The sequence below is a fragment of the Notamacropus eugenii genome, chromosome 2 (assembly GCF_028372415.1).
Source record: "Notamacropus eugenii isolate mMacEug1 chromosome 2, mMacEug1.pri_v2, whole genome shotgun sequence".
NCBI classification, from domain to species: domain Eukaryota; kingdom Metazoa; phylum Chordata; class Mammalia; order Diprotodontia; family Macropodidae; genus Notamacropus; species Notamacropus eugenii.
In genome coordinates, this window is record NC_092873.1 from 428913682 (window position 1) to 428937542 (window position 23861).

Below are 23861 nucleotides of genomic sequence, written 5' to 3' on the forward strand. Positions count from 1 at the left end.
TCAATATTTAAATAGAAGCGGGTGCCAAAGTCTGAAAGTTGCCTACATGTAAAGTCTCATAAATTGAACCTCTAAAAGGAAGCTGTTGACAATAGGTAGCTCAGGGATTTGATGGAAGAATGGGTTATGTTTACCCTGTCACTCAAGTGTGTGTGTGTGTGTGTGTGTGTGTGTGTGTGTGTGTGTGGTCATTCTTTCTGGAAGGAGGATGGAGGTTTTGTCCCTTTTTTTTAGGCCACCTTGGGAGTGGGTTGGGTTAGGTTGGGCTTCTGCTATTTGAGGATAAATTCCCATGGTAACAGAGGGGCCCTTAGAATTCTTTGTATTCTTTGTAGCAGGAGGCTTAATATTAAGTCAACAAACATTTATTAAGCACCTATTATTGTCAAAGCATTGTGTAAGGGATACTATAATTTAAAAAATAACAGTTCTTGCCTTCAAGAAGTTAGCTATCTTCTGGGAATATGCAACATTTTGCTCAGCTAAACGGGTCAAGGACACAAAGGTATAATAGATGACATTTATGTGGTATTTTAGGGTTTTCAAACTGTTTTGTATACAATATCACTTGATTCTCACCTTGTGAGGTAGGTGCTATTATTATTCCCATTTTACATATGAGGAGACCGAGGCTAAGAGGATATGTGACCTGCTGAGAGTTACACAACTAACAAGTGTCTAACACAAAATTCAGACTCAGGTCTTTCTAAGTTCACCACTATTCAATGTGATATCTAGCTGCCTTCAGTGAAGAGGACTGAAAGCTCCCTGGGAAGATCAGTCCAATGGTGATTTGGACCTGTATGCAGATGTGAGCCAGTATATATTTTATGAAAAGCATTAAATGCCAAACAGAGGGCTTTATATTTGATCCTAGAAGTAACAGGAAGTCACTGGAATTTAATGAATAGGACAGAGTGACACTGTCACCTTCGCAACTGAGTGGAAGATAGATTGGTATGAGGATAGAGTTAAGACAGGGAGATCAGGTAGAGGGTTATTGCAGTAGTCCAGGCTTGAGGTGATGAAAGCCTGAGTATGACTAGAAGAAAGGCGTTGCACGCAAGGGATGTTGTGGAGGGGAAGACTTAGCAATAGATTGAACATGAGGGGTGAGTTAAGTAGAGAGTCACGAATGACACCAAGATTGAGAGCTTGAGTGAGTTGGGTAGTTCTCTTATCAAACTTCCTAAATAAGAAAGTTTGGGAATAGGGATGGTTTTGGGGAAAAAGATAATGAGTTGTGTTTTGAACACAATGATTTTGAGACACCTTCAGGACATTCAGTTTGAGATGTCCAGAAAAGGAGCTGGTGTTGAAGCTGGAACTAGGAGAGAACAGGACTGGATATAGCGATCTGACAATCATCTGCATAGAGATGATCATTGGACCACGGGGAGCTGATAAGATCACTAAGCAAGACAATATAGAGAAAAAAAGAGGAGACCAAGAATGTTAGAGGGCTTGACACCTAAAAACCAGGAAAGGCAACTGGGAAGGATTGGCCAGACCAACCAGAAGAGAATCAGGAGAGAATAGCCAGAAGAAGAAGGTGATTGGCAGTGTTAGATTGCTGCAGGGAAATCAGAGGATCAAGACTGAAGTAAAAGCCACCAAGTGTAGCAATTAAGAGAGCACTGATAATTTTGGAGAGGGCAATTTTGATTGAATTATGAGGTCAAAAGCCAGAAAGAGAGAGGAGACACTTATTCTAGGTGACTTTCACAAGTTGTTTAGCTGAAAAAGAAAGAGAGATATAGGATGATAGCTACCAGGGATAGTTGGATGAAGTGAGGGTTTCATGGTGGAGGAGACATGAACATTTGTAGACAGCAGGGAATATAGTAGTATATGGATAGGGAGTGATTGAAGGTAAAAGGGTGAAAATGATAAAGTTTCTCCATTTGCTGGAGAAATATGGAAGGAATGAATCAGGGATATATGTAGAAGGGTCTGCTTTGGTAAGGAGAACAGCCATGTCTTCATCTGAGTCTAGAGTGAAGGAAGAGATATTGGAGAAAGATGTCTCAGTGATGTGAGATAAAGAGGTAGAGAGGAGAGTGAGCTCTCAGTTAAAGATCTTTACTTTTTTCAGTGAAGTGAGTGGGCTAAGTCCTTAGCTGAGAGGATGGGGAAGGGGTGTGGTGGGAAACTTTTGGAAAGATGAGAAAGTTTGGAATAGCCACTGTGGAAAGTGAGATTGAATCAAAGGGTGGAATTGAATGTTTACCTAACTGTAGTAAGGATCCAGATGAGGATTTTTCTAAAGCTTTTATACAGCAGTATTGAATGAGAAGATAGCAAGAATAGAAGCATTAACACATCCCCCCAACTTGGCGGGGGGGCAGTGCACTCTACCCTAAAAAGAGAGTCTGGTAGAAGGGGGAAGAGTGGGTTCAATTTTAAAGTAGATGAAACTTTTGTCCCATTAAGTTCACCTTCAGATATGGCATGGGTTAGCAGTGGATGAATTGTTATTACCCTTGGCTGTTTTTGATCCACTGCCATGCTGGGGTCAAGCAAATTTCTTGGGCCTTTTTTATTCCTTATTAGGCTCTATCTCCAAAATCTGGTATGGACTCCTGCTCCCAGACCTTTGGCCACTCATTCCCTTGACCTTTCAAAGTTCACAAAGTCAGCACTTAGTCTGATATTCCTTCATGTAAGAGGAAAAAAGAGAAAAAGAGGTAAAGAATAGAGGTCTTTATTCATTGGTTATTTGTTGGTCTGAACTGAAGAGCTCAGGGGCCCTTCTTGTCCAGAGGCTTACAAGATCTCGTTCTCACTCAAACCAGCCAGACAGGAAAAAAGGGCCCTGTTGAGATTAGAAAACATAAATTTGTAATGGGCTCAGTCAGCAAGGGTTTGTGATATCTTCTAGCACTTTTCAGCAGTATGTGAATAGGATTAAAAGAGAGAGATGGCGGGAGAAGTCTCGGGTTGAGACTTGGCAAAACTGGAAAAGTGATAGGAAAAGGGGGCAAGGGAAACAAGGGTGGAAGATGAGTTGGTTCACTAGAGGGTCCAGACAGAGAAGAGAGGATTGCATAGCCAGTGCAGGGGTAATAGCTTGGGAAGGATCTAAGGGCTGGAAGGAATGGAGGTTATGATGAGGATGAAGAACAGAGTTAGTGGTCATAAGACATAGGAAAAGATGGAATAATATTGGATTGTGATCAGATAAAAGGATATCTGAGTTCATGAAAATGGAAGTGCAGCGTTTGTGGGTCATGGGCATGACCATCTCCATGTAGTTGAGGTGAAGTAAAGGAACTGAATAGATTGAGAAATTGAGAAGTTAGGGTACTTGAAGGAGTATCAATGTGCATTGTATTGATGTATACATCAGTGTGTATGTTGAAATCTCTTATATAAGGGTAAGTCTTGGAGAGGAAAGACCTTGAGTCAAGCAACTGAACTCATTGAAGAAGGAAGGAGAAAGTCACAGGAGTCAATAGATAACAGTCATCTGTCTGTGGATAGGATGATAAATTGGGGTAGAATGAACCCCAGAGGAGAGATTATTTGGTAAAGGTAGTCAAGGGAGAGTCTGGAAGTAGCAACAAGGAGTAAGGAACACTCCTCACATCCAATGGAAGCAGGGCAGTCGTATAAGAGAAAGTGTAGCCAGCACTGGAAAGAGTAGTGAGGGAAACTGTCATCAGGAAGGAGCTACCTCTCATTGAGGGCTGGAAAAGAAGAGAAGTAAAAAAGAGGTTTGAGATGAAAGGAAGATTATTGTGGAGCAGGCACTGCAGAGAACTCAGTGGAAGGGTTAGGAAGATCTGGAGGGGCGCCTTGTGTGGGTAGGGTTTATACCTTGGCCACTGGAAGTTCAGGATCACAGGAATGGGCTGTCAGTATGCTAACTGCTGAGCAGTGAGTTTAGGCTGAGTACCAGTAGTTGTAGAGAGAAGTTTCTTGAGGGAAATACAGGATTACAGTGTTCAAGGGCCTCCCATAAGATTCATCCTCCTGGCTGATGGAGATGTTGGATTTCATAAGATTCAAGGAGCCCTGCCTCATAGCAGGTAGGGGCAAAAGGAAGTATGGGAGCCCAAGGGAGGAGGCCAGGGTGCCTTGCTTATCAGGGTGTAGGCCCTAGGGGTGGGATGAGTCAAGAAATGGAAGAGGCCTTGTTCAAAGTGGGCAGCCCAGTGTTGGAGAATATCCTGGCACAGTGACTGCCCCCCACCTATGATGAAAGATAAGGTTCAGGATTTGGCTAGGCTTCTCAGGGTCTTCCGCCCAGTGTTTGTGTCCTGTTGCTGCTAAAAGCAACTCCAGCTGTGGGCCCAATGGGAAGGAGTCAGCAGTCCTCTGGTAGCTGACAAGTGGGAGCCACTGTTACCCACTCCACAATCCCTGCACCCTTCCCTCTCTGCTGGAGCCAACATTCAGTTCCTACTGAAATTGCTTTAGGGCAGGGCTAGCAAGTGGCATCTGATTGGCATGGAGTAAGCCACCACCATAAGTGCCTACTACCTGCCTCTAATAGAAGGTCCTGGCTGTTTTTCCCCTGCTGTTAGGGTCTTCACAAAGGTGTAGAAAGTCAGGTCCATGCATGCGGACACATGGGGTAAGAAGGAGAAAAAAGGAAGGGTCAGCAGCATGTTTCCTCCAGCAAGAGTTGGAGTGAATTCACTGAATTAGTCTCCCTCCAGCAAGACCAATTCAATGAATTAGTCTCCCTGTGAGCTTTGTTTAGAATTGTATCTGTGTAATATAAAGCTTTTAAAAAGGCATAATTACAGGGGAAGCCCAAGGAAGCTGCCAAGTGATGCTGGTTTTCTCCCCATTTTCTCATTCTTTCCTGTACAGATCTGATAATCACAGGTGTCTGCAGATACCACATCTGGATACTGAGGTCTTATAGTATAGTAGTTAGTGCTTTGAACTTATTATCAGGAAGGCTTTGGTTCAGAACTTGCCTTTATGATTGTATGACAATCACTAAATTATTTAACCTCTCTAAGCTTCATTTTCCTCATCTGTAAAATGATATTATAATACCTAAGGTACTTATTATGCCTTAGGGTTATATTGGGGCTCAAATGAGAAACTATACGTAAAATACTTTGCAAGCTGTATAAAAATTAGTTATTATCTGATTTGAGGTGGCATAGCATGCATGGAACATTGTGCTTTGCAAGTGCCCCCAAACCAATCTTTAGTATGTGACTGGAATTGAAATTGTAATTTATGTAGCCTTAACTAGATGAAACTAGAATAGTTTCTTTCTCTTGTGTTTTCTAGCAATATTAGGAATTTTCTCACAAACTTGAATCAGGAACCCTGATGTTTTCAAGAGGCTCAGAGCAGTTTTCTTTTCTCCCTTGACTCTTGGATTCCCAATTTCCTGTTAAGCCAAATCACTGGTGACTGATGAGAAATTATACCCCAAATCCCAACTGCAAGTGTTAATGCCCCAGTTTTCTCCTGCCTCTTTTGCTTGGAAGCTGAAAGAATCAATGGGGTTTCATAGGATCGATCAGTTAGTCAACAAACATTTATTATAACAAACATTATAAACTATGTTCCAAGAACTGGACTGAGCACATTTCAGTAAAAACAAATAAAAATCAGTCAAACACCAGTTTCTGCCCCTAAGGAGACAACACGTAAATAAATTCAAATGGTGGAGACAGCATGTAAATAAGTTGGTACATACAAGCTACATACGATGAATGGTGACCTTAGATGGGATGGCATTAGCACCCCTGGAGAAGGCAGCATTTAAGCTGAGCTTTAAAGGAAATTAGGGATTCTAAGAATAAAAGATAAAAAGGGATAACATTGCAGGTAGAGACTGGAGATGCATCTGAGTGAGAAGAACAAAATATCTGGATTGTAGAATGGGTAGAGGAGAGAATGTGTAAAAATACTAGAAAAACAGGCGGGTGTCAAGGTTGTGAAGATCTTTAACGAAGAAGTTTATTTTTGAACCAGAGGTAATATAGACTTGTACTATATAGACTTGTAATATAGAGTGTACTGAGCAGGGGGTATGGAAGTGACACTGACTTTTTCATTACTTTAATAAAATCACTGGTGTGTACATCCTTTGTTGTTGAAGAAGCCCATACCTTCAGAGAAATGATGACATGACTTGCACTTGACTTTGTTTTGAGTGAGGGAGGGCTGTGCAGGTAGGTCACCAGCCTCACTTCTCCTCCAGAGCCATCTGGATCCAGTGACCAGATATTCCTCAGGATGACTGGAGATGACCCAGGATGAGGCAGTTGGGGTAAAGTGACTTGCCCAAGGTCACACAACTGGTGAGTGTCAAGTGTCTGAGGTGAGATTTGAACTCAGGTCCTCTTGACTCCTGCACTGGTGCTCTGTCCGCTGCACCACCTAGCTGCCTCTTAAGGCATATATGCATACATATGCACAATATATTTAATGTTGTTGTTCAGTTATTCAGTCCTGTCCAACTCTTTGTGACCATATCACTTTAATAATGTCCATGGGATTTTCTTGGCAAAAATACTGGAGTGGTTTGCCATTTGCTTCTCCTGTAGATGAAGGAAATAGAGGGTAAGTGACTTGCCCAGGGTCACACAGCTAGTAAGTGTCTGCAGCCAGGTTTAAAGTTAGGTTTTCCTGACTCTAGGCCCAGTGTCTATCCACTGAGTCACCTAGATGCCTTCACAGATATTACATATCATGCTATAATGATATTAGGTGTATGCAGAAAGGAATGGAAAGAGAATAAAGACAGGAAAACCCTAGGAAGCTGTTGCTCTGGTCCCGATGAGGGGTGATAAGGGCCTGAGTAAGAGTGATGGCTATGTGAATAGCCTAAGACCATCTATTCCAACTCCTTCATTAAATCTTTTTTTTTTTTTTAAAGTTCAGAGCATAAGACATTTAACCAAGCAGCACAGAAAATTCAGAAATGAGAAAAGATCTCCCCTTTCCCCTGTACCTACAGGGGTACACTCACAGGTTACCACACTACTTGTTGCAAGTGTATGCAGACAATAAACACAGGCAAGGGCAGCCTGAATTCTTCCTGAGTTCAAATCTGGCCTCAGACTAGCTGTGTGATCTTGGGCAAGTCACGTCACTCTGATTGCCTCAGTTTCCTCATCTGTAAAATGAGCTGGAGAAGGAAATGCCAAACCATTCCAGTATTTTTGCCAAGAAAACCCCAAATGGGATTATGGAGAATTGGACGCAACTAAAAAAAAACAGAAAACATAGATAACTGAGAAAAAGGAATAGAAGGGATACAAATGTAAGGAACAAGTGTGGCCAGAGCTCGTGTGTTGGGGGCAGTTGCAGAGTGCCGACGTCCTTTGGTGACGTTAACGTGCTGCTCACTTCTGGAGGTCAAACCACCTTTTTGGTGTGTTCTGGTTTTGCCTTCATTGTGTGCCACCGTTGGGCATCTCGGCTGCTCTCTGCTGCCCTCTGCTGTGGTACAGATGTTGGTAAATCTCTTCTTTGCAAAGGGGTGTTCAGTTAATTTAGTCCACATCACACCTGGGAATCTGTTTGATATGTCAACAAAAGCCAAAAGAAGCGTGGAGGCTAAGATTTATCTTTTTTTTTTTTTTAACTATGTCTTCGGTAGAAATTGTTTAGTTCTTGTGACTTGGAGCTCCTCTATTATAGAGCTGAGGAAACAGGTGATGAAGTCGAATGACTTAGTGTTAGCCAGGTATTATGGATTTGAAGCTAGGTCAGCAATTCTAAGGTCAATGACCTTTATGCTGTATCTTCTCTATTTCCAGTATCTTAGAAATGAAACTACCTTTTTTGTGCATTGTTGAACAGTTTACAATCAAGAGGGACACATTCAAATACTCATTGCCCTTACAATTTTAATGATTTAGAACCTTGCATCATATCCCATTCTTAAGATTTTTAGCCCCACCCCAATCCCTGTGTTTTACAGAGATAGGTTTATTTACTCAGAAAACAAATTTTAAGTACCTATGCCGTGCAGAGAACTTTTAGGTGCTTTTAGGAGAGGGGCTCAGCTACTACCTCTAGGTTATAAAAGACCAATATTATAACTTGGCACCAAAAATTCCTTACAATCTGGCTCCAGATTACTGCTCATATTTCCCTTTATACTCTCTAATGATCCAGGTAAATTGGTCTTCTTGCTATTCTCCAAACACAATGAAGACCAAGTGTGATGAGACTACTTGTTCTTAATCTCTCGGCTGGCTCATTTGTCTAATCTAAAACTCATGTCAGCAGGTCTGGGCCTTCCAGAGAGGGAACACCAGACTCAAACTTTATCAAGGGGAACTTGGTTGACCAGGGGGCAAAGAAGGGGAAGGGATGTTGGGATACACTGATACTATCCACCTTTTAGGTCCTGAGCCTCCATCAATGCACTTCCCATTTACCCCAAATCAGTCATTCACAATGAAAATCTCTTTAGCCTTTATTTAATAAGGCAAAAGCAATACTACCTGTAACATCACAGTTATTCAATATAAGACAAATATAGGAATAACCAAAACATGACCCAATAACCTGAGTCAGACTTTCCCATCAATGTGCGTCCATGGGAGAGAGTGGGCACATCTTTATGGAAATCTAGGAGGGAGGTAGATGAATCGAGCACCCCTGTACCCTGGTGCAGCTCACAACTATGAAGTACAGGCTTTCATTTTTTGGGGCTTTTCAGGAACAACAAAATTGCTCTTTTGTTAACTGCTCCCCATTTGGTCCTCAATCTCTCTATGTTGGGCAAATCTGATCCTCTTCTCCGCTAAAGCCGATGAAGCAGTGTTTGGTAAGAGCAATATCCTAACCCTTGCCCTTATCCAAGTTAGACTAGTTTTTCCTTAAACTGTATTGAAGCCGCTCGAGATTTGATTGGCTCCTGGGGCTGACAACTAGGTGGCACAAAGGGTAAGAGTGAGGAAGAACTTAGTTCAGATCTCTTCTCTGACCTTTCTTAGCTGTGTGACCCTGAGCAAACCACTTAACCTTTCTCAGCCTCAGCTTCCTCAAGTGTAAAATAGAGATGATAGTAGGGTTGTTGTGAGTGTCAGATTAGATAACATATATTACCTCAGAATAACAGCACTTGGCAAACCATAACTCCCTATATAAATGCTAGCTATCGTTGTTCTTTGCCCAAGTACAAAACAGTCACCAGGAGCTTGAGGAATCCTCTCAGGTGCTTGGTTGGTGGAAAACGATGGACAACTCAGGCAAGAGAGAGCTTCCTTTGATCAGCTGAGTGTCTGTCCTTAACGCCTATCCTAAATAACCTTCTTCTGCTATGGCTAAAGAGATCTCTTTTTATTAATTGTTGAACCACCTAGGAGGCTCTCATTTTTGTTCCAGATATCCAAAATAAACTCCCAGGGACTGGCCTGGGTAAGATACAGCCCAGAACTTGCTGAGTTGTGCTGGAATGAAACAGAATGATCTCACTGAAGGAGAGACTGGGTTGTAAAAAGGAAGATGAATCCAGATTGGTCTTGATGCTTCTGGTAGTACATTTGTTATTGCTTCTAGAGACAGTGATTGCTTATGTGAAGTACCCCCTACTCCTGGAAAATTAGGGCATAAACTCCCTGTGGACAAGCAAGGTTGCTGTACCAGTAAGGGGAGGATGATGTGAATATGTTTTGTGTGATTGTGGTAAACTCCTTTACATGCACCAGAGATGTTCTCCCTGGCCTGCCAGCTTGATAACTTTGACCTTTACCAAATTTTACTAGGGGTTCTCCTCAGAACCCAGTTTACTTTCATAGGTTAGTAGGGATTTAATTTTTTTTTAACAGATTGAATTTTTATTACTATAAGATGTAACTCATTTGAAAAAAATAACTTGAACTAGATTTAGATATAGATATATAGATATAGATAGATATAGAAAAGATATAGATATATATACAATATACAATAGATATAGAAATAAAAAAGGTCCATTGCTTCAGGTAAAGTACAACACTCCTTATGGTATTTTCTTTCTCTACTTAATACATGCTGGTTAACGTGCAGTCATTACAGAACATTATTAACAAAATTTAGGATCTACAGAGTCTGAGCAGTTCTTAAAATTTTAATTTTTCATTTGGAGCTTATCTCCACCCCATTTTTCATTATATAACATCTACTTATTCCTTGAGGCATTTTTGTTAGGAAATTATGTTCCAATTAAAGAAGATTTAATTTGCTACATATGGAATTCACTCTCAAGGAAATAAAACATAAGAGAAGAGCCTTTAATGGGTACCAGATACCACACCTGTGCAAAAGTTATGCCAACATTTTCCATAACAAACTTCCCAGGATTACTAAATTTGACAGGCACTAACAGCCGCTATTAATCCACCCTAAGACAAAAAATTTCCAGTCTCAAAAACCTTCAGTTCTTAAAAACCAGTAATTACCTTTAGTGAGGGAATCAATGAATGAATTGTAAAAAGCCAAGGAATATGACTTGACAGCTTTCTCTTATATGAATTTGTCCCCAAGAGAACACAATTTGTGGTGTGGTATTTAAAGTTTCCATGTAATAAATTGCATGGGATTTAATTTTTGTTTTAGAATTAATAATAGAAAAGGACAAGTTCAGAAGAATAAGATGTGCCCCTACTTTGTATTACTAATGGTTATCATTTAATTACCTTTAGGAGAGTTTGTAGAAAGAAGGCCCTTCCCAGCTTGAAGGGTGAATGGGGAAATAACTGGTTTTGAATGACTTTGGAAACGACAGTCCAAAGAACAAGCAGTCCTCAGTCCTGTCATGGCCTACAGACTTGTAATTGTCTTTAAGCAGTGGCATCATGTACCTGACAGTGAAAGAATGGAAACAAAGGCAGATCCTTGGAATTTTAGAATGATCTAAATACTGTGCCGAAGGAACTGGTCGATTTTTTTTTTTAAAGTTGGCATCTGAGAGATCAACTGGAATTCTGCCACATGGACTTTGTTGCTGCTTTTTGGTTCAAGCCATTGGGGGAGGGACTTAAGAAGACAATGTTGAATTCTCAACAGGAGTCCAGAGATGTTTCTGAAATTAGAGGTATGGACAAATGTGTTAAATGCACATCCCCTCTCACCCCCACCAGATAATTTGTGGAAGATGGGCAGAGATGCTGCATGATCAGATTAAAAAGTTTCCATTTTCAGCCCTGACTACGAACTATGAACTAAAATCTCTCTCCCTTTCTCTCTCTCTGTGTCTCTCTGTCTCTCTATCTCTGTCTCTCTCTGTCTCTGTCTCTCTGTCTCTGTCTCTCTGTCTCTGTCTCTGTCTGTCTCTCTCTCTCTCTGTCTCTCTTTCTCTCTCTCTCTCTCTCTGTCTGTCTGTCTCTCTTTCTGTCTCTCTGTCTCTCTCTCTCTGTCTCTCTTTCTCTCTCTCTCTGTCTCTCTTTCTGTCTCTCTGTCTCTCTCTCTGTTTCTGTCTCTGTCTCTGTCTGTCTCTCTCTTTCTCTCTCTCTGTCTCTGTCTTTCTGTCTCTGTCTCTCTCTGTGTCTGTCTGTCTCTCTCTGTCTCTCTGTCTCTCTCTCCCCCCCTGTCTGGTGCTCAGGTTACAGGTACACTCACCACAATGGCAGAAATGGGTATTGTTTGTACAACGTAAATAGGGTACAGATATTGTTCTATGGATCTCTGCCTGGGTTGGTTTTGTTTTGCTTTCTTCCTTTTCTGAGCAGAAATGGCAATTCTGAGCTGAACATTGACTTGGTGGCAATCTGTTGGGTTTGAGGTGACAGATGCTCCTGGGTCCTTCAGTGAGGGTTAACTTGAAGCAGGAAGAATTCTCTGACTTGAAGAAGATGGCTACTGAGAAGAAGGGGAAACCTAAGCATCAGGAGGATGGGTCAGAATCCTTTTGAGTAACTTGACTTATCACACACAACAGTTTCTGAATTCAGTGTCTATGGTAGGTCAGGGGCAGTGACACTAAAGTCTGCGCACCTGGCCTCAGCACTTCAGGGCAGGATTAGGCTTTAGCAATCCCTTAGCATCCACACTGCTCTTGACAAACATAGGAGGGGAAGTGCAGGCTCACCATGTAAGGGGAGTGGAGTAAGGTCTGCCATGGGAGGAGCAGAGTTAGGGCTTAGCACAAGCCTAGAGCAACACAAACCCAGCCTGGGAGAAAGGGCTCAGGCCTGCCAAGTAATAGTAGTAGTTCTGCCCTAGCACAGGGCAGTAGTAACTAACCTTAAAAGAAGTGATAGTGGGCAGGGGATCCCAGAGGCAGTGGACAGTAGAGTTATTTATTAATGTAATATAAAAGAAAATTGTATTTTTGACTCAATTTTATTACAAAGCAGCAGAAGGGACAGAAGCAGACAGAAAAGCAGCTTGCAGAAAAGTAGGCACTGGCATGCGTAGTAACAGAAAGTACTTTTACTGTAGCATGTTGCTTCCCCCCTAGAATTTGATTTAGAACTGATTGACTTCCTCCCTGTTGCTACCAGTACAACACCCAGTGGCCATTATATTACTTATCCCCAGGAAGGGACTGGAAGGATGCTTTTGCACTTAGTAAGCAATTAATATATGTTTTTTTCATTCATTCATTCATTCAGTTCAGGTCAGGGTGCTTTTAGAGCTGAATCAACTCAAAATGTCCTCAACATCTATCATTGCTGAGCATCATTTTCCAGCTATGGCTAAGTAGGTCTCATTATTTGAATTCATACTATTCGAAGATATAATAATATATAAAATGCAGTAAGTAATTGACTCCAGTCTAATGGAAATATGTAATAAAAAAATTTAAAATATGTTTTTAATCTCTTTACTAATAGCAAAGGATAAGAAAAAACATTTGGTTCAAGTTTATTACAAAGTAATAAGAATGGTTATAGAAAGCAAAATTTAAAAATTTTAAAAATAAAAAAATACTGACTATATTTAAATATGAGCCTACACTGATTATAGAAACATAATTATTGTGGTTTAAAATATTTTAGTTGTATAGATTTAATTGTCTTCTTTTAAAATCTTCATACACATTCTGGGAGGAATAAAGAGTTTTATTCACGTCTGCAAATCTGCATGCTCACGTTCTCATACAATGAAACAAGTATAGTTAGTTGCATGACCTGGGCACTATCTACAATCAGGAATGTTTTAAATAGGATATTGTTGACCTTGCAATATTTTTCAACAACTAGGTTAAATAACTTGGAAACTAGTCTTCAAAAAATAGCTCTAGTCAACCATACTTTCTTATTTGACCTCCAAATAACTAGAAATGATTGATGATTATAGCTTCTCAGAGCCCTAGGATTTCAAGACTGATAAACAATAACTGGTTTTAAATGAAAATCTCCTTCTCCATTCCCTCTCAATAAATGTTAGACAGTAGACACTTTAAACCCAACTTCCAGTTTTTTTCTCTAAGATGTAAATTCCAGAAAGCATCCTTTTCTAGAATAAACCTGTTTCACCCATATTAAACTTTTGTTAATCAGTGTATCCACATTTTAAAAATTATTTTCTTCAAAATATCAGAATATTAACTGCCACATCCTATCTGCATTGGCTGCCTCTCTGGTAATTTTAACATTATTCGATTGATCTCAATTTCTAAATTGATGAACTAACACTTGCAATTAACAGTTTCTTCACTATCTATTTCATTTCTATTTCCTTTCATTGCTTTAAATAAATGTGAAGCACTTTTCTGAAAGGCTTCTCTGCCAAAAGCAATGCATTTTGAATTGCCTTCAATTTATATAGTCAAAAGATTACTCATGTCTATTTCTGTAACATGTCCCTTCCTTGTAGTTGTTTGCAACCACAAAAAGCTGATGCAACTTTGTGCTTTCCTTTTATTTCACCTGTATTTTATAATATCTGTACCTTAGATTCAGATATTCTGACATCTCATTCTATTTTACAGTTAATAATAATAATAAAGACAGCAGCTAGCATTTACTTAACACCTACCATGTGCCAGGCACTATGCCAAATGCTTTATAAAATACCTCATTTGATCCTCACTACAACTCCTTGAGATAGATGCTAATATTACAACTGTGGAGATGGAGGCAAGCAGAAGTTAAGGAATTTGCCCAGGGACACATAGTTACTTAGTATCTGAGGTCAGATTTGAATTCAAGACCTACTCAGTGCTCTATCTGCTTTACCACTTAACCACTCACAGAGTTACTATAACCATATTTACACCATTCCATTACACCAAATTTTTATTCTAATATAATAACAAGCTGCACATCCTCTTTTTGCAATTGTGTTTCTGTCCAAAATATTCTTGCCTTTGTCCATTTTGTTTTTGTTCAGTCATTCAGTCACCTTCGATTCTTTGGGACCCCGTGGACCACGGAATGCCAGGCCCTTCAATCCTCCTGAAGTGTGTCTAAGCTCATGTTTGTTCATTCTATGACACCATCTATCCATCTTATAGCCTCTGCTCTCCCCTTTTCCTTTTTCTTCAATTGTTCCAACATCAGGGTCTTTTCCAATGAGTCCTGTCTTATGTGCTCAAAGTATTTAAGTTTCAACTTCACTATTTGATCTTCCAGTAACTAGCCTGAATTAATTTTTTTAAGTATTGATTGCTTTCATTTGCTTGTTGTCCAAGGAGCTCTCAAGGAGCTTCTCTAGCACCATAGTTCGAAAGCCTTGATTCTGTGGTGCTTAGCTTTCCTTATAGAACAACTCTCACATTCATATATTACTACTGGAAAAACTGTAGCTTTGACTACATGGATGTTTGTCAACAAGTTGATGTCTCTGCTTTGTAGTATGCTCTCAAGCTCTTAAAAACATAACACAACTGTTGGTAATACTGTATGCAGCAGCACATCACATCCACGCTTGACAATAAGCAAATTCAAACAACATAGCGTGTTAAAATCTTGATTGGCTTGCATGCTTCACATTAATTGAATTTTGGCTACATTAACCTGATATCTTCTTATAAATTCACACCAACTCAAATTTCACATTATTGGAACTCAAATTAATTGAGACCTAGCAGCAAATCTCTTTTTCTAAACTGCTGAGTGATCTATTCTATTTTGTTCCAGCATTAAACCAAAACTACAGAGGTACTAGCCTGTGTCAGGCCCAGCAAGAAAACAGTGACAAGTTCTTTTAACTTTTAACAGGGGACTAAGAACTTGTTATGCTACTGTAGTGATAAGCAGTTCCTGTAATTCAGAGAACTGTCAAATTCCTCAGATTGTCTCAGGGACAATGCAGAAGAGTTCAGTCAGATCCATCAAAGGGATCCTATTTTGTCCAATCAGGGCTTAGCTAGTCAGTCTCCTCTAACTATAAAACTCCTTGGATTTGCAAATAGCAGGGGTTTCTACTTTGTCCAATCAGCTTCAAGCCTCTTCACAGCAAAAGAGATGGGAAGACTATTTTCTTCTCCCTTTATTTCTTCCACTCCCACCATAAAGTCAGTAGAGAGCAGTCAGGTACCCTTGAGGGATTTCCCTCTCTCAAGCAGATGCCAAACAGGCGCAGAAATCAGTTTTCTTAATGAGCTTCCTGGAAACTTTTCTGGCCAGATAACAAAGCAATGCTTCCCTACCAATTAGCAGACCAGCTAAGGCCCTCCTGTCTTCTTCCTCGGCTTCCAGCTTAATAGGTGACTTCTCCCTAATTTCCATTCCTCAAATCAGGGAATCCTGGTATTTCACTCATTTTTACCTTATGATGTTAAACTCAGAAAACCTATCTTTCTGTTGGGCATGAACCCAACATTTAATTTTTAATCTTCCCCCAGTTTCTAAACAGTCATATGAGAACATGCAAATGAGTTGATGCACCACAGTGTCCCATGGCCACCTCTGCCTTCAAACAAGTCCTCCCAGAGGGCCAGTTTTCTGTTCATTTCTTCTAACTGTTCTCCTTCACATTTTATCTGAGAAATTATTTCTTCAAAAGTTGATTTCGTCCTTTCTTCCATCCATTTCAGCAACCAAACCGTTCACATAGGAAAGTGTTAAACTTATTCGTAGCTCATTTCCTGACTCAGTGTCTTTGCATAGATTCCTTATGTTTGGAAAGCACTTCCTTTCTCACTTCTGTCTCTTAGAATCCTCAGCTTCTTTCGAGAACCAGCTTACCAACCACACCTTCGGTGAGGCCGTAGTTCTTGATGTTCTCTCCTTCCTCTAACTGATTTGTGTTTATTTATTTAGCTAGTCACTACGTGTTCTTTGCCCCAGGAGAACATAAGCTCTCAGGTACAGCCTGAAGTCTTCTCTCCTTCCTCCCCCCCATTTGTATTGCCAGTCCCTATCACAGTGTCTTGCTCATAGTAGGTGCCTAATTAATGCTTGTTAAATTGAATAGATCATAGATTCTAGTGGACGTTTAAAAGAAATCCTTGTTGTTTTCCCTTTCAGAACCACTTCTTAATATGCTGAGCCAGCAGAAATAGTTGCATCTCAGGATCCCTGGGGTTCTCATGACCCTGGGACAGTCAGGGGTTGGTAGCCCACAACTCCATTAACACTAAGGTGAAGCAATTCTTTTAGTCTCCTTCCGACAACAGAATACAAGCTGCTTAATAATAGGAGGATTTTTCAGCGCCTGTGTATTCTCAGCCATCTTGAATATATGTAAGAGTAGGGGGTTGATAGAGTTAAGCAATCAAATTACCCCATCCCACTTAACCCAAATGACAAAAATGGCATGCCCCAGTACCTTAAACAAGTGGGAATGTAGCTTTATTGAATCAAAGCAATCAAAGGCATTCAACTAAGTGTACAACAAGGCCTTGTCCATTTAGATGTCTCCAGCCATTGGATAAACCAGAAGTGATGTTGCATGGGGAGAGTGTTCAATTTGGCTAAGGAAACTTCATCACACTCTAGGGAGCTTTTATAAACTATCAAGGCCGTTCAGCCAGAGGGAAATTTGACATAGAGCAAAAAGTAGAGATATGAAAGTGCCACTTCTGGGAAGAAACCTGTTTTGGGGGGTGAGAAGGAAAACACCTCAGGCTTCCATCTTACCTTCCTTCCTCTCTCCCAGGCCTGCACAACATTTGGATTTCAAGTGGCCTGAGAAAAATGTAGAGGATGTAGAATAAAGTAAAGATGTGACAAGTGCTTTGTCTGCGCCCTGCTTAACCTGCCTTCTACTACTCACTACTGTGCTTGTCATGTAACTTTGCAGCAAGATTGCCACAGTGCACGCGCTCTGGTTTGTCACATGACCCAGAGCAACCAACTATCTGACCGTCTCTAGTCTGAGAGGGCTGATTTATTTAATGCTAAATAAAAACTTAAGTAATAAATGTAATTAATTGATATTAATTGAAATGTCCCTTTTTTATAAATATGATTTATTTGCAAAATAGTTTAATCATTATTTTTACCTTTACTTGGAAAGTGAGCCACTAAAAACCTATCTGCGGCCTAAAGAAATTTATAGCCTGTTTTAATTTTGACCCCTACCTACTGCCCAGTTGTGTAGGTCTACTCTATCCGTTCCCCAGCTGTAGCCAGAGGAGGACCTTGTGAACTTCAGAGATCTGAAGGAATTCCCATCATCATCCTGGTAGCGTCCTTGTCAGAGTCATAATCAGTTTCTGCACTGAAGGCCAATGACAGACTGGACAAAGATTGGCAACTCCATAAGAAACTCAGAAAAGGAAACACACCATACCCAAGGGGACCTCCTTGAGCACCTCATGAAATGGAGTAAAGAACCAGGCAGCAGCCAGGAGCTGTGCACTACCTTTTTGTCACATGTTTTTTAATGGTGAGCTCACTTTTCTTTAGACTCTGTATGTACTTGTGAGAGAGTGTGTCTTTTGGTAGGGCCTGTTTTGTACCAACTGCTATTACAATGCCACCTTAGTAAATACCTTTTTCTAAACAGTAATTAAGTCTGGTTGACTGCTCATCAGCTCATAATCATGGAAAGAAACTCATCAATAAGAACTCATGAATAGTAACTCTAAAAAAAAAAAACCAACCCTCAGATCTACCTCTACAACCCTGGGTGGGGCGGGAGAGATGGTAGTCATGTTCTGGGGACCTGACTCCTCAGAGCAAGTGAGAGTTGGGATAGGTATGCCAGAGTCTGGGATACACATGAACACACACACACACACACACACACACACACACACATGTATCTCCTGGTTTGATACTGTTTCTTCTTGAGTACGGGGAATTTCTACTGTTACGAACTGGTAATTTGTAATTTATAATTTGAGTGGGGTCTTAATTATTTTTGTGCCACGGACCCCTTCTCTGAATAATATTTTCAAATGCATAAAATACGCATAATTACAAATGGAACGAATTTGCTATCAACCTATTAAAAACCCCAAATCAGTTCACTGGAGAGGCAAGAAGAAGAGAAATTGGAACTCAAACTTTGTTTATTAAAATAAATAATAAAAATTTAAAAGAAAAAGCCATTAATAGTGCCTAATAAAACTTGACTGATTTTCCTCAAGTAATTATTGCCAGCCTAATGCAAACTGCGTCTCCCCTAATCTCTCACAAAATGGGGGAAAAACAGGCTCCTGGAATAAAATAAAAATAATGAAATTGGCTCGCCTTTCTGAATATTTGCAAAGAGCTTTATATGTATTATTAAATTATTATACATTTTGTACCACGCCAGTCACATCCTTTCAAAAGGAGGGGAAAGCCCCGTATACTGTAGGATTTTAATAAAAACGAGCTTCATTTCATAGATGTTTGGCTTTAAGAATTTTCATTTGGAGAAAAAAAAAAGAGGGCAGGATGAGGTAATCGTTGTTGCACCTCCCGGGCCTGGGGAGCGACAGAGCGGTGCGTCATTGCGGGGGCGGGGCCTGGCCAGGAAGGAAGGGGCGGGACCAAGAGTATCTCGTACTTCCGGTGAGCCGAGCTTGACGCTCCGGTAGCAGGTGTGTGAGCCGGGAAAGTGGGGGAAGGGGCGGGAGGGAGAAGCGGAGAGGCCGTTGGGGCCCGCGCGTGGGCCTGTGTGCACATGCGCGCTGCGGGGCTCGACCCCGGGGCGGGGGGAGGGCAGGAGCGGGAGCGGCCAGCCTGCCACGCTTGTGGTTCTCCTCAGGTTACACTGTAGCAGGTCGTAGTTTTCAGTAACTTTGTAGTGACGCCAGACTCTTTATGACCCCATGTGGGGCTTTCTTGGCAGAGGTCCTGGAGAGGTTTGCCGTTTCCTTCTCCAGCTCATTTTACAGATGAGGAAACTGAGGCAGAGGGGGTGAAGGGACTCGCCCAGGGTCACACGGCTAGTAGGTGTCTCAGGTCACATTTGAACTCAGGTCTTTCTCCAGGCCCCGCACCATACTCACTGGGCCACCATTCGTAGTTTATAATGGATGCATTTAATCAGGTTATCTCCCCACGCCCGGCCGAGATCTGAGCTTTGATCCGGGAGAGGGGAATGTGGCTGTAGTGAAGTGAGAGCTGGAGAAGGCCTGGGACTGAGTAGTCCTGTCCCTGACACGTGGGTCACCGGCAGTGACGCCCCCCACCCCCCAACACCACGCATTACAGAGGAGGGGCCAATCCGCATTAACTTAGAAAATGGACTAACTGCTACCTCCTCTTGGCAAGAAAAACCTAAGGCTGCTATGCATGCACATGTACAGGTATGCATATGCACACATGTATGCACACACATGCATGCATACACATGCACCTGTATATACACATACACACATGTATACACATACATACACATATATACACATACACATGTACACAATACATATATACACATACATGTGTACACACATACATATACATGTATACACATACACATGTACACACATAAGCTTCTATATATACATACACATACATAGACATATTTTTTAAGGGTCATAGTAAAAGTAAAGGGTAAATTTTGAGTTTGGTCCATTTTGGCGATTGAGCCCGGGCAGCAGGAGGGAACCTTGGTAGGGCAGAATCAGTTCAGAAAGGATCCTGCCCTTTATATTCTCCTAGTGTAGAAACAACAGGACCTCTGAGGCCAGTGAGATCAGGTAACTTCCTTAAGGCCACACAGGTTATAATTGTCAAAGAGTTCATGGACAGAAGCAGCCACTTAAATAGGGGAATGGCATAAGATTGTGATGGAATACTGTTGTTTGGAAGAAATGACAACCTTTCAGAAAAATCTGGGAAGACATATGAAGTCGTGCAAAGTGAGGTGAGCAGACCCAGGAGAACATTGTATACATTGTATACAGAAGAAATAGATGTGAAAATTGGGCAAAATTGAATCCTTCTAGACCTCTGACACACTGTTCACTCAGACTTCCTGTGTAGTCTCTCCTATCTGGGTTTTTAGTACACAGCTCTTTCCTTGTTCCCCTTTTATTAATCTGATCCATTTCAGTTTCGTTTGCTGGGTCTTCATCTGTGACCTGCCAGCTATGAGCAGGTGTATCCCAGAGCTCCATCTTGGTCCTCCTCTTTATACAGTTTTCTCAGAGATCTCATCAGCAATCCTGGATCCCGTTATGGTCCAAATGCAGAAAACAATGAAATCTACATATCCAGTCCCATTTTCTCTCCTCCATTTCCCAATCACTATCTAGCTAAGGCACATCTCTACCAGGATGTTACATAGATCTTTCAAACTCAACCTGTTCAAGTTAGAATACACTATCATTTTCCTTAAAGCCACCACTCTTTTAAGATCTTGGTTTCCATCAAGGGCAATCCCTTACCCCTTTTGAGCCAGTTAGTTAGTTGCCTAATCTTGTCATTACTATTTCCATAAATTTTTAGTATCTGTTTCTCTTTACTCATATGGTCACCACCTTGACAAGACAACTGCAATCTCCCTGTCTTTAGTTTTTCCCTTCTTAAATACATCCTCCATATAGCTACCAAAATAATCTTTCTAAAACACAGGTCTTGTTACTCCCCTGCTCAAGTAGTGTCTGTGGCTCCCTGTTTATTCTGAATATGATAAAAACTTTGTTGTTTATCCTTTAAAACTGCTCACACTCTGATTCTGCCCCCACAGGCTTTTTATTTTTTTACATTTATTTTTAAATTTTTAGTTCTAAATTTTCTCCCTTCTTCCAGCCTCTCTGTCACCCATTGAAAAGGCAAGCAACAAAATACTCATTTTACATGTGAAGTCATGCAGAACATAAAAAACTCCAAAACAAGAAAGATAAAGTGAAAAAAATGTGCTTCAATCTGCATTCAGTTATCAGTTTTCTGGAGGTGGATAGCAGTTTTCATCACGAGTCCTTTGGAATTATCAATCATCATTGTGTTGATCACAGTAGCTAAGCATTTCACAGTTGGTTGGTTATTGTTATGCTATTACTGTTAACCATGTATAGTGTTTTCCTGTTCACTTCACTTTGCATGAGTTCATATGTGTTTCTAGGTTTTTCAGAAACTATCCTCATTGTCATTTCCTATAGCATAATTCCATCACAATCATACGCCAACTTGTTCAGCCATTCCCCCACTGATAGACATCCCCTCAATTTCCAATTCTTTGCCATCACAAAGGAGCTGCTATAAATATTTTGTGCATATAGGTCCTTTTCCTTTTTCTTGGATCTCTGAGATACAGACCTATTGTCTAGCCTATCTCTCTCGACTGATTTCGCATTCTTCCCTCCCTCCATACTCATCTGCCTTCCAGCCTATTTGCTGTTCCTCTTGAATTAATATTACTTTTTCATTTTTTATGCCTCTGCACACTAATTGTCCCCTATGCCTGGAACACTTTCCTTCTTCATCTCTATCTCTTGGAATCCTTATCTCGCTTTAAGGCCTAGTTCAAGGGCCATCTCCTGTAAGAGGTCCTTCCTGATCCTCTCCATTTTTAGTATGCTGTCTCCTTTTCAACATTACTCTGCATTCTTTTTGTATATATTTTATATCTGCTTACCTGTATACATGTTGCACAGAATAGGCAACTGATAATAAATGCTTGTTGAATTGAAGAAAAAGGACTTAGAATGTAAAAATGGAGTCAGGGTTACATTTGAATTTGTAATAATAAGGGCTAGATTTATATAGTATTTACTGTGTGTTAGGCACTGTGCTAAGGGGCTTTACAATTATTATTTTATTTGGTCCTCCAAACAGTCCTGCAGAGTAGGTGCTATTATCATCACCCCCATTTTACAAATGAGGAAACTGAGGCAAACAGAAGTTAAATGACTTGCCCAGAGTCACACAGCTAGTAAGTGTCTGAGGTTAGATTTGAACTTAGGTCTTCCAGATTCCAGGCCTAGCACTTTCTCCACTGTGCCACCTGACGTCCTAAGTCTTCATTTCTGAATAACTTGAAACATTTGAGAGGCTTCAAACTTTGGAATGTGCTGAGCTTTCAGAGTATGAGCTGGATAATCACCTTTGAAAGGTGATGTTAAGCCAGTGGGAAGACTGTGTTGGAAGAGTGCCAAAGTATGTCATTAGTTTTCCATAATTATCTTTTTTCATTTTTTCATTTGCTTTCAGATCCTTCCTCCAGTGCCTAAAGTCTGACAAGCTGATTTGTTAGAGCTTGGCCAAGGGAAATTATGTCAGGTCATTCTGGGTCTTGTGCGAAGCCCTGATGTCAGCACTGAATCCTCAAGCATTGGTGGCAGTGGCTCAGAAGACCCTGGGTGTGGGGAAAAGAAGGGGTCCACCTCGAGTGGTTTGTCTGCACCTAGCTGGAGAGGTCAGAGCTGTGGCCAGGGGGCTGAAGCCAGCGGTACTGTATGATTGCAATGCTGCAAAGGCTGACCAAGTTCAGAGATATGTGGGAGAGCTGCAGAGGCTGGGCCTCTTGCCCCAGGCACTGCACATTCTGGAGTTGGGGGAAAACATCTTGATTGTCAGCCCTGGGCACGTGTGTCAGCATATAGAGCAGGTGCTGCACAGCCCTACAACCTTTGTGGATATTTCAAGCCTCAGATCTCACCCTGCCCTCTGCCCGCTTGATGAGCTTGGAGACTTGAAGGACCACTTGGCTGAAATCATGACCCACCTACAGAGCATGGAGGGGAATCCCCTCTTGCCCATCTCCCGAAGTGAGTTCTCCTCTGCTGGCTGGAATCTTTGCACAGTATTTGGGATTCTCCTGGGCTATCCTGTCCCCTATTTTTTCCACCCAGCCCAAGGGGACAGCAATTGTTTGGCCCTGATCCCACTGCGTGTGTTTACTGCTCGAACTTCATGCTGTTGGCTCACAGGCCTCCCCCAGATTCAGCTCTATTCTTTCAGTGTCCCAGAGAGCTTGTACCCAGCCCTGAAAGGCATACTAGACATGTGGGAGGAGGACCTCAGGGCTCAATATGGGACTCAGGGTGATTTTGCTGACCTTACCATTACCACTGAAATTGTCACATTGCCTTCAGTGGTACTGTGATTCTATCTTCTAACTGCTAGGCACTCAATAAATGGTGATGTTTAGCTGTGTGATCATAGGCAAGTCCCTTACCATCTCTAAACTGAGTCCTTATCTGTAAATTGTAAGTAATGATACCTGCACTGCCTGTCTCACAAAGTGGTTGTGAGGAAACCTGTGGTGTTATAATGTGGTGTAGATACTCCAGAGGGGCAGGCTATGATGACAGGCACTGAGTCCTCTCTTTGGTGTCTTGTGTCCTGTCAAATGGAAGGAGAGCTGGAATGATGAGATGGTGGGGAGTGGGTTTTCTCTTCTGGGGAGAACAGTTTTTGACTCAAGATATTTTGCTCTTTTTTATAGTAACCTTGCAAAAAACAAACTAAAAATGTCACCCATTGTTTACTTTTTGGTGTGACCTTTGTGGCAAACCTGAGTAAATCTTAAGTTTTCTTCCACGGGACAGCTGCAATGTCTGTCACCCCTCTACCACCACTCCTGGCCCATTCCTCCAGGATCCTCTTCTTTAGGCTAAATATCTGCAGTTCTTTTGACTAATTCTTATTTGGTATTTATGTATTCATTTG

At 41.2% G+C, this 23861-nt stretch overlaps 1 protein-coding gene across 3 annotated transcripts; it reads left to right on the forward strand.

Moving 5' to 3' along the window:
- Nucleotides 1–15: 15 nt before the first annotated feature.
- C2H1orf74 (chromosome 2 C1orf74 homolog) lies at nucleotides 16–23339 on the forward strand. 3 transcript variants are annotated; one of them, XM_072647942.1, is made up of 3 exons: nucleotides 16–11011; nucleotides 17402–17697; nucleotides 22401–23339. In XM_072647942.1, exon 3 carries the CDS (start codon nucleotides 22498–22500, stop codon nucleotides 23293–23295), a length of 798 nt encoding a protein of 265 aa, XP_072504043.1. In that variant the 5' UTR covers nucleotides 16–11011; nucleotides 17402–17697; nucleotides 22401–22497; the 3' UTR covers nucleotides 23296–23339. The 3 variants fall into 3 exon arrangements, with proteins under 3 accessions (XP_072504043.1, XP_072504044.1, XP_072504045.1); XM_072647943.1 differs by lacking the exons at nucleotides 16–11011; nucleotides 17402–17697 and adding an exon at nucleotides 18743–18841; XM_072647944.1 differs by lacking the exons at nucleotides 16–11011; nucleotides 17402–17697 and adding an exon at nucleotides 19000–20112.
- Nucleotides 23340–23861: the final 522 nt, after the last annotated feature.

Excerpts from the sequence above, each read along its gene's own strand:
- C2H1orf74 (XM_072647942.1), top strand. The coding sequence starts at position 22,498 with ATGTCAGCACTGAATCCTCAAGCATTGGTGGCAGTGGCTCAGAAGACC.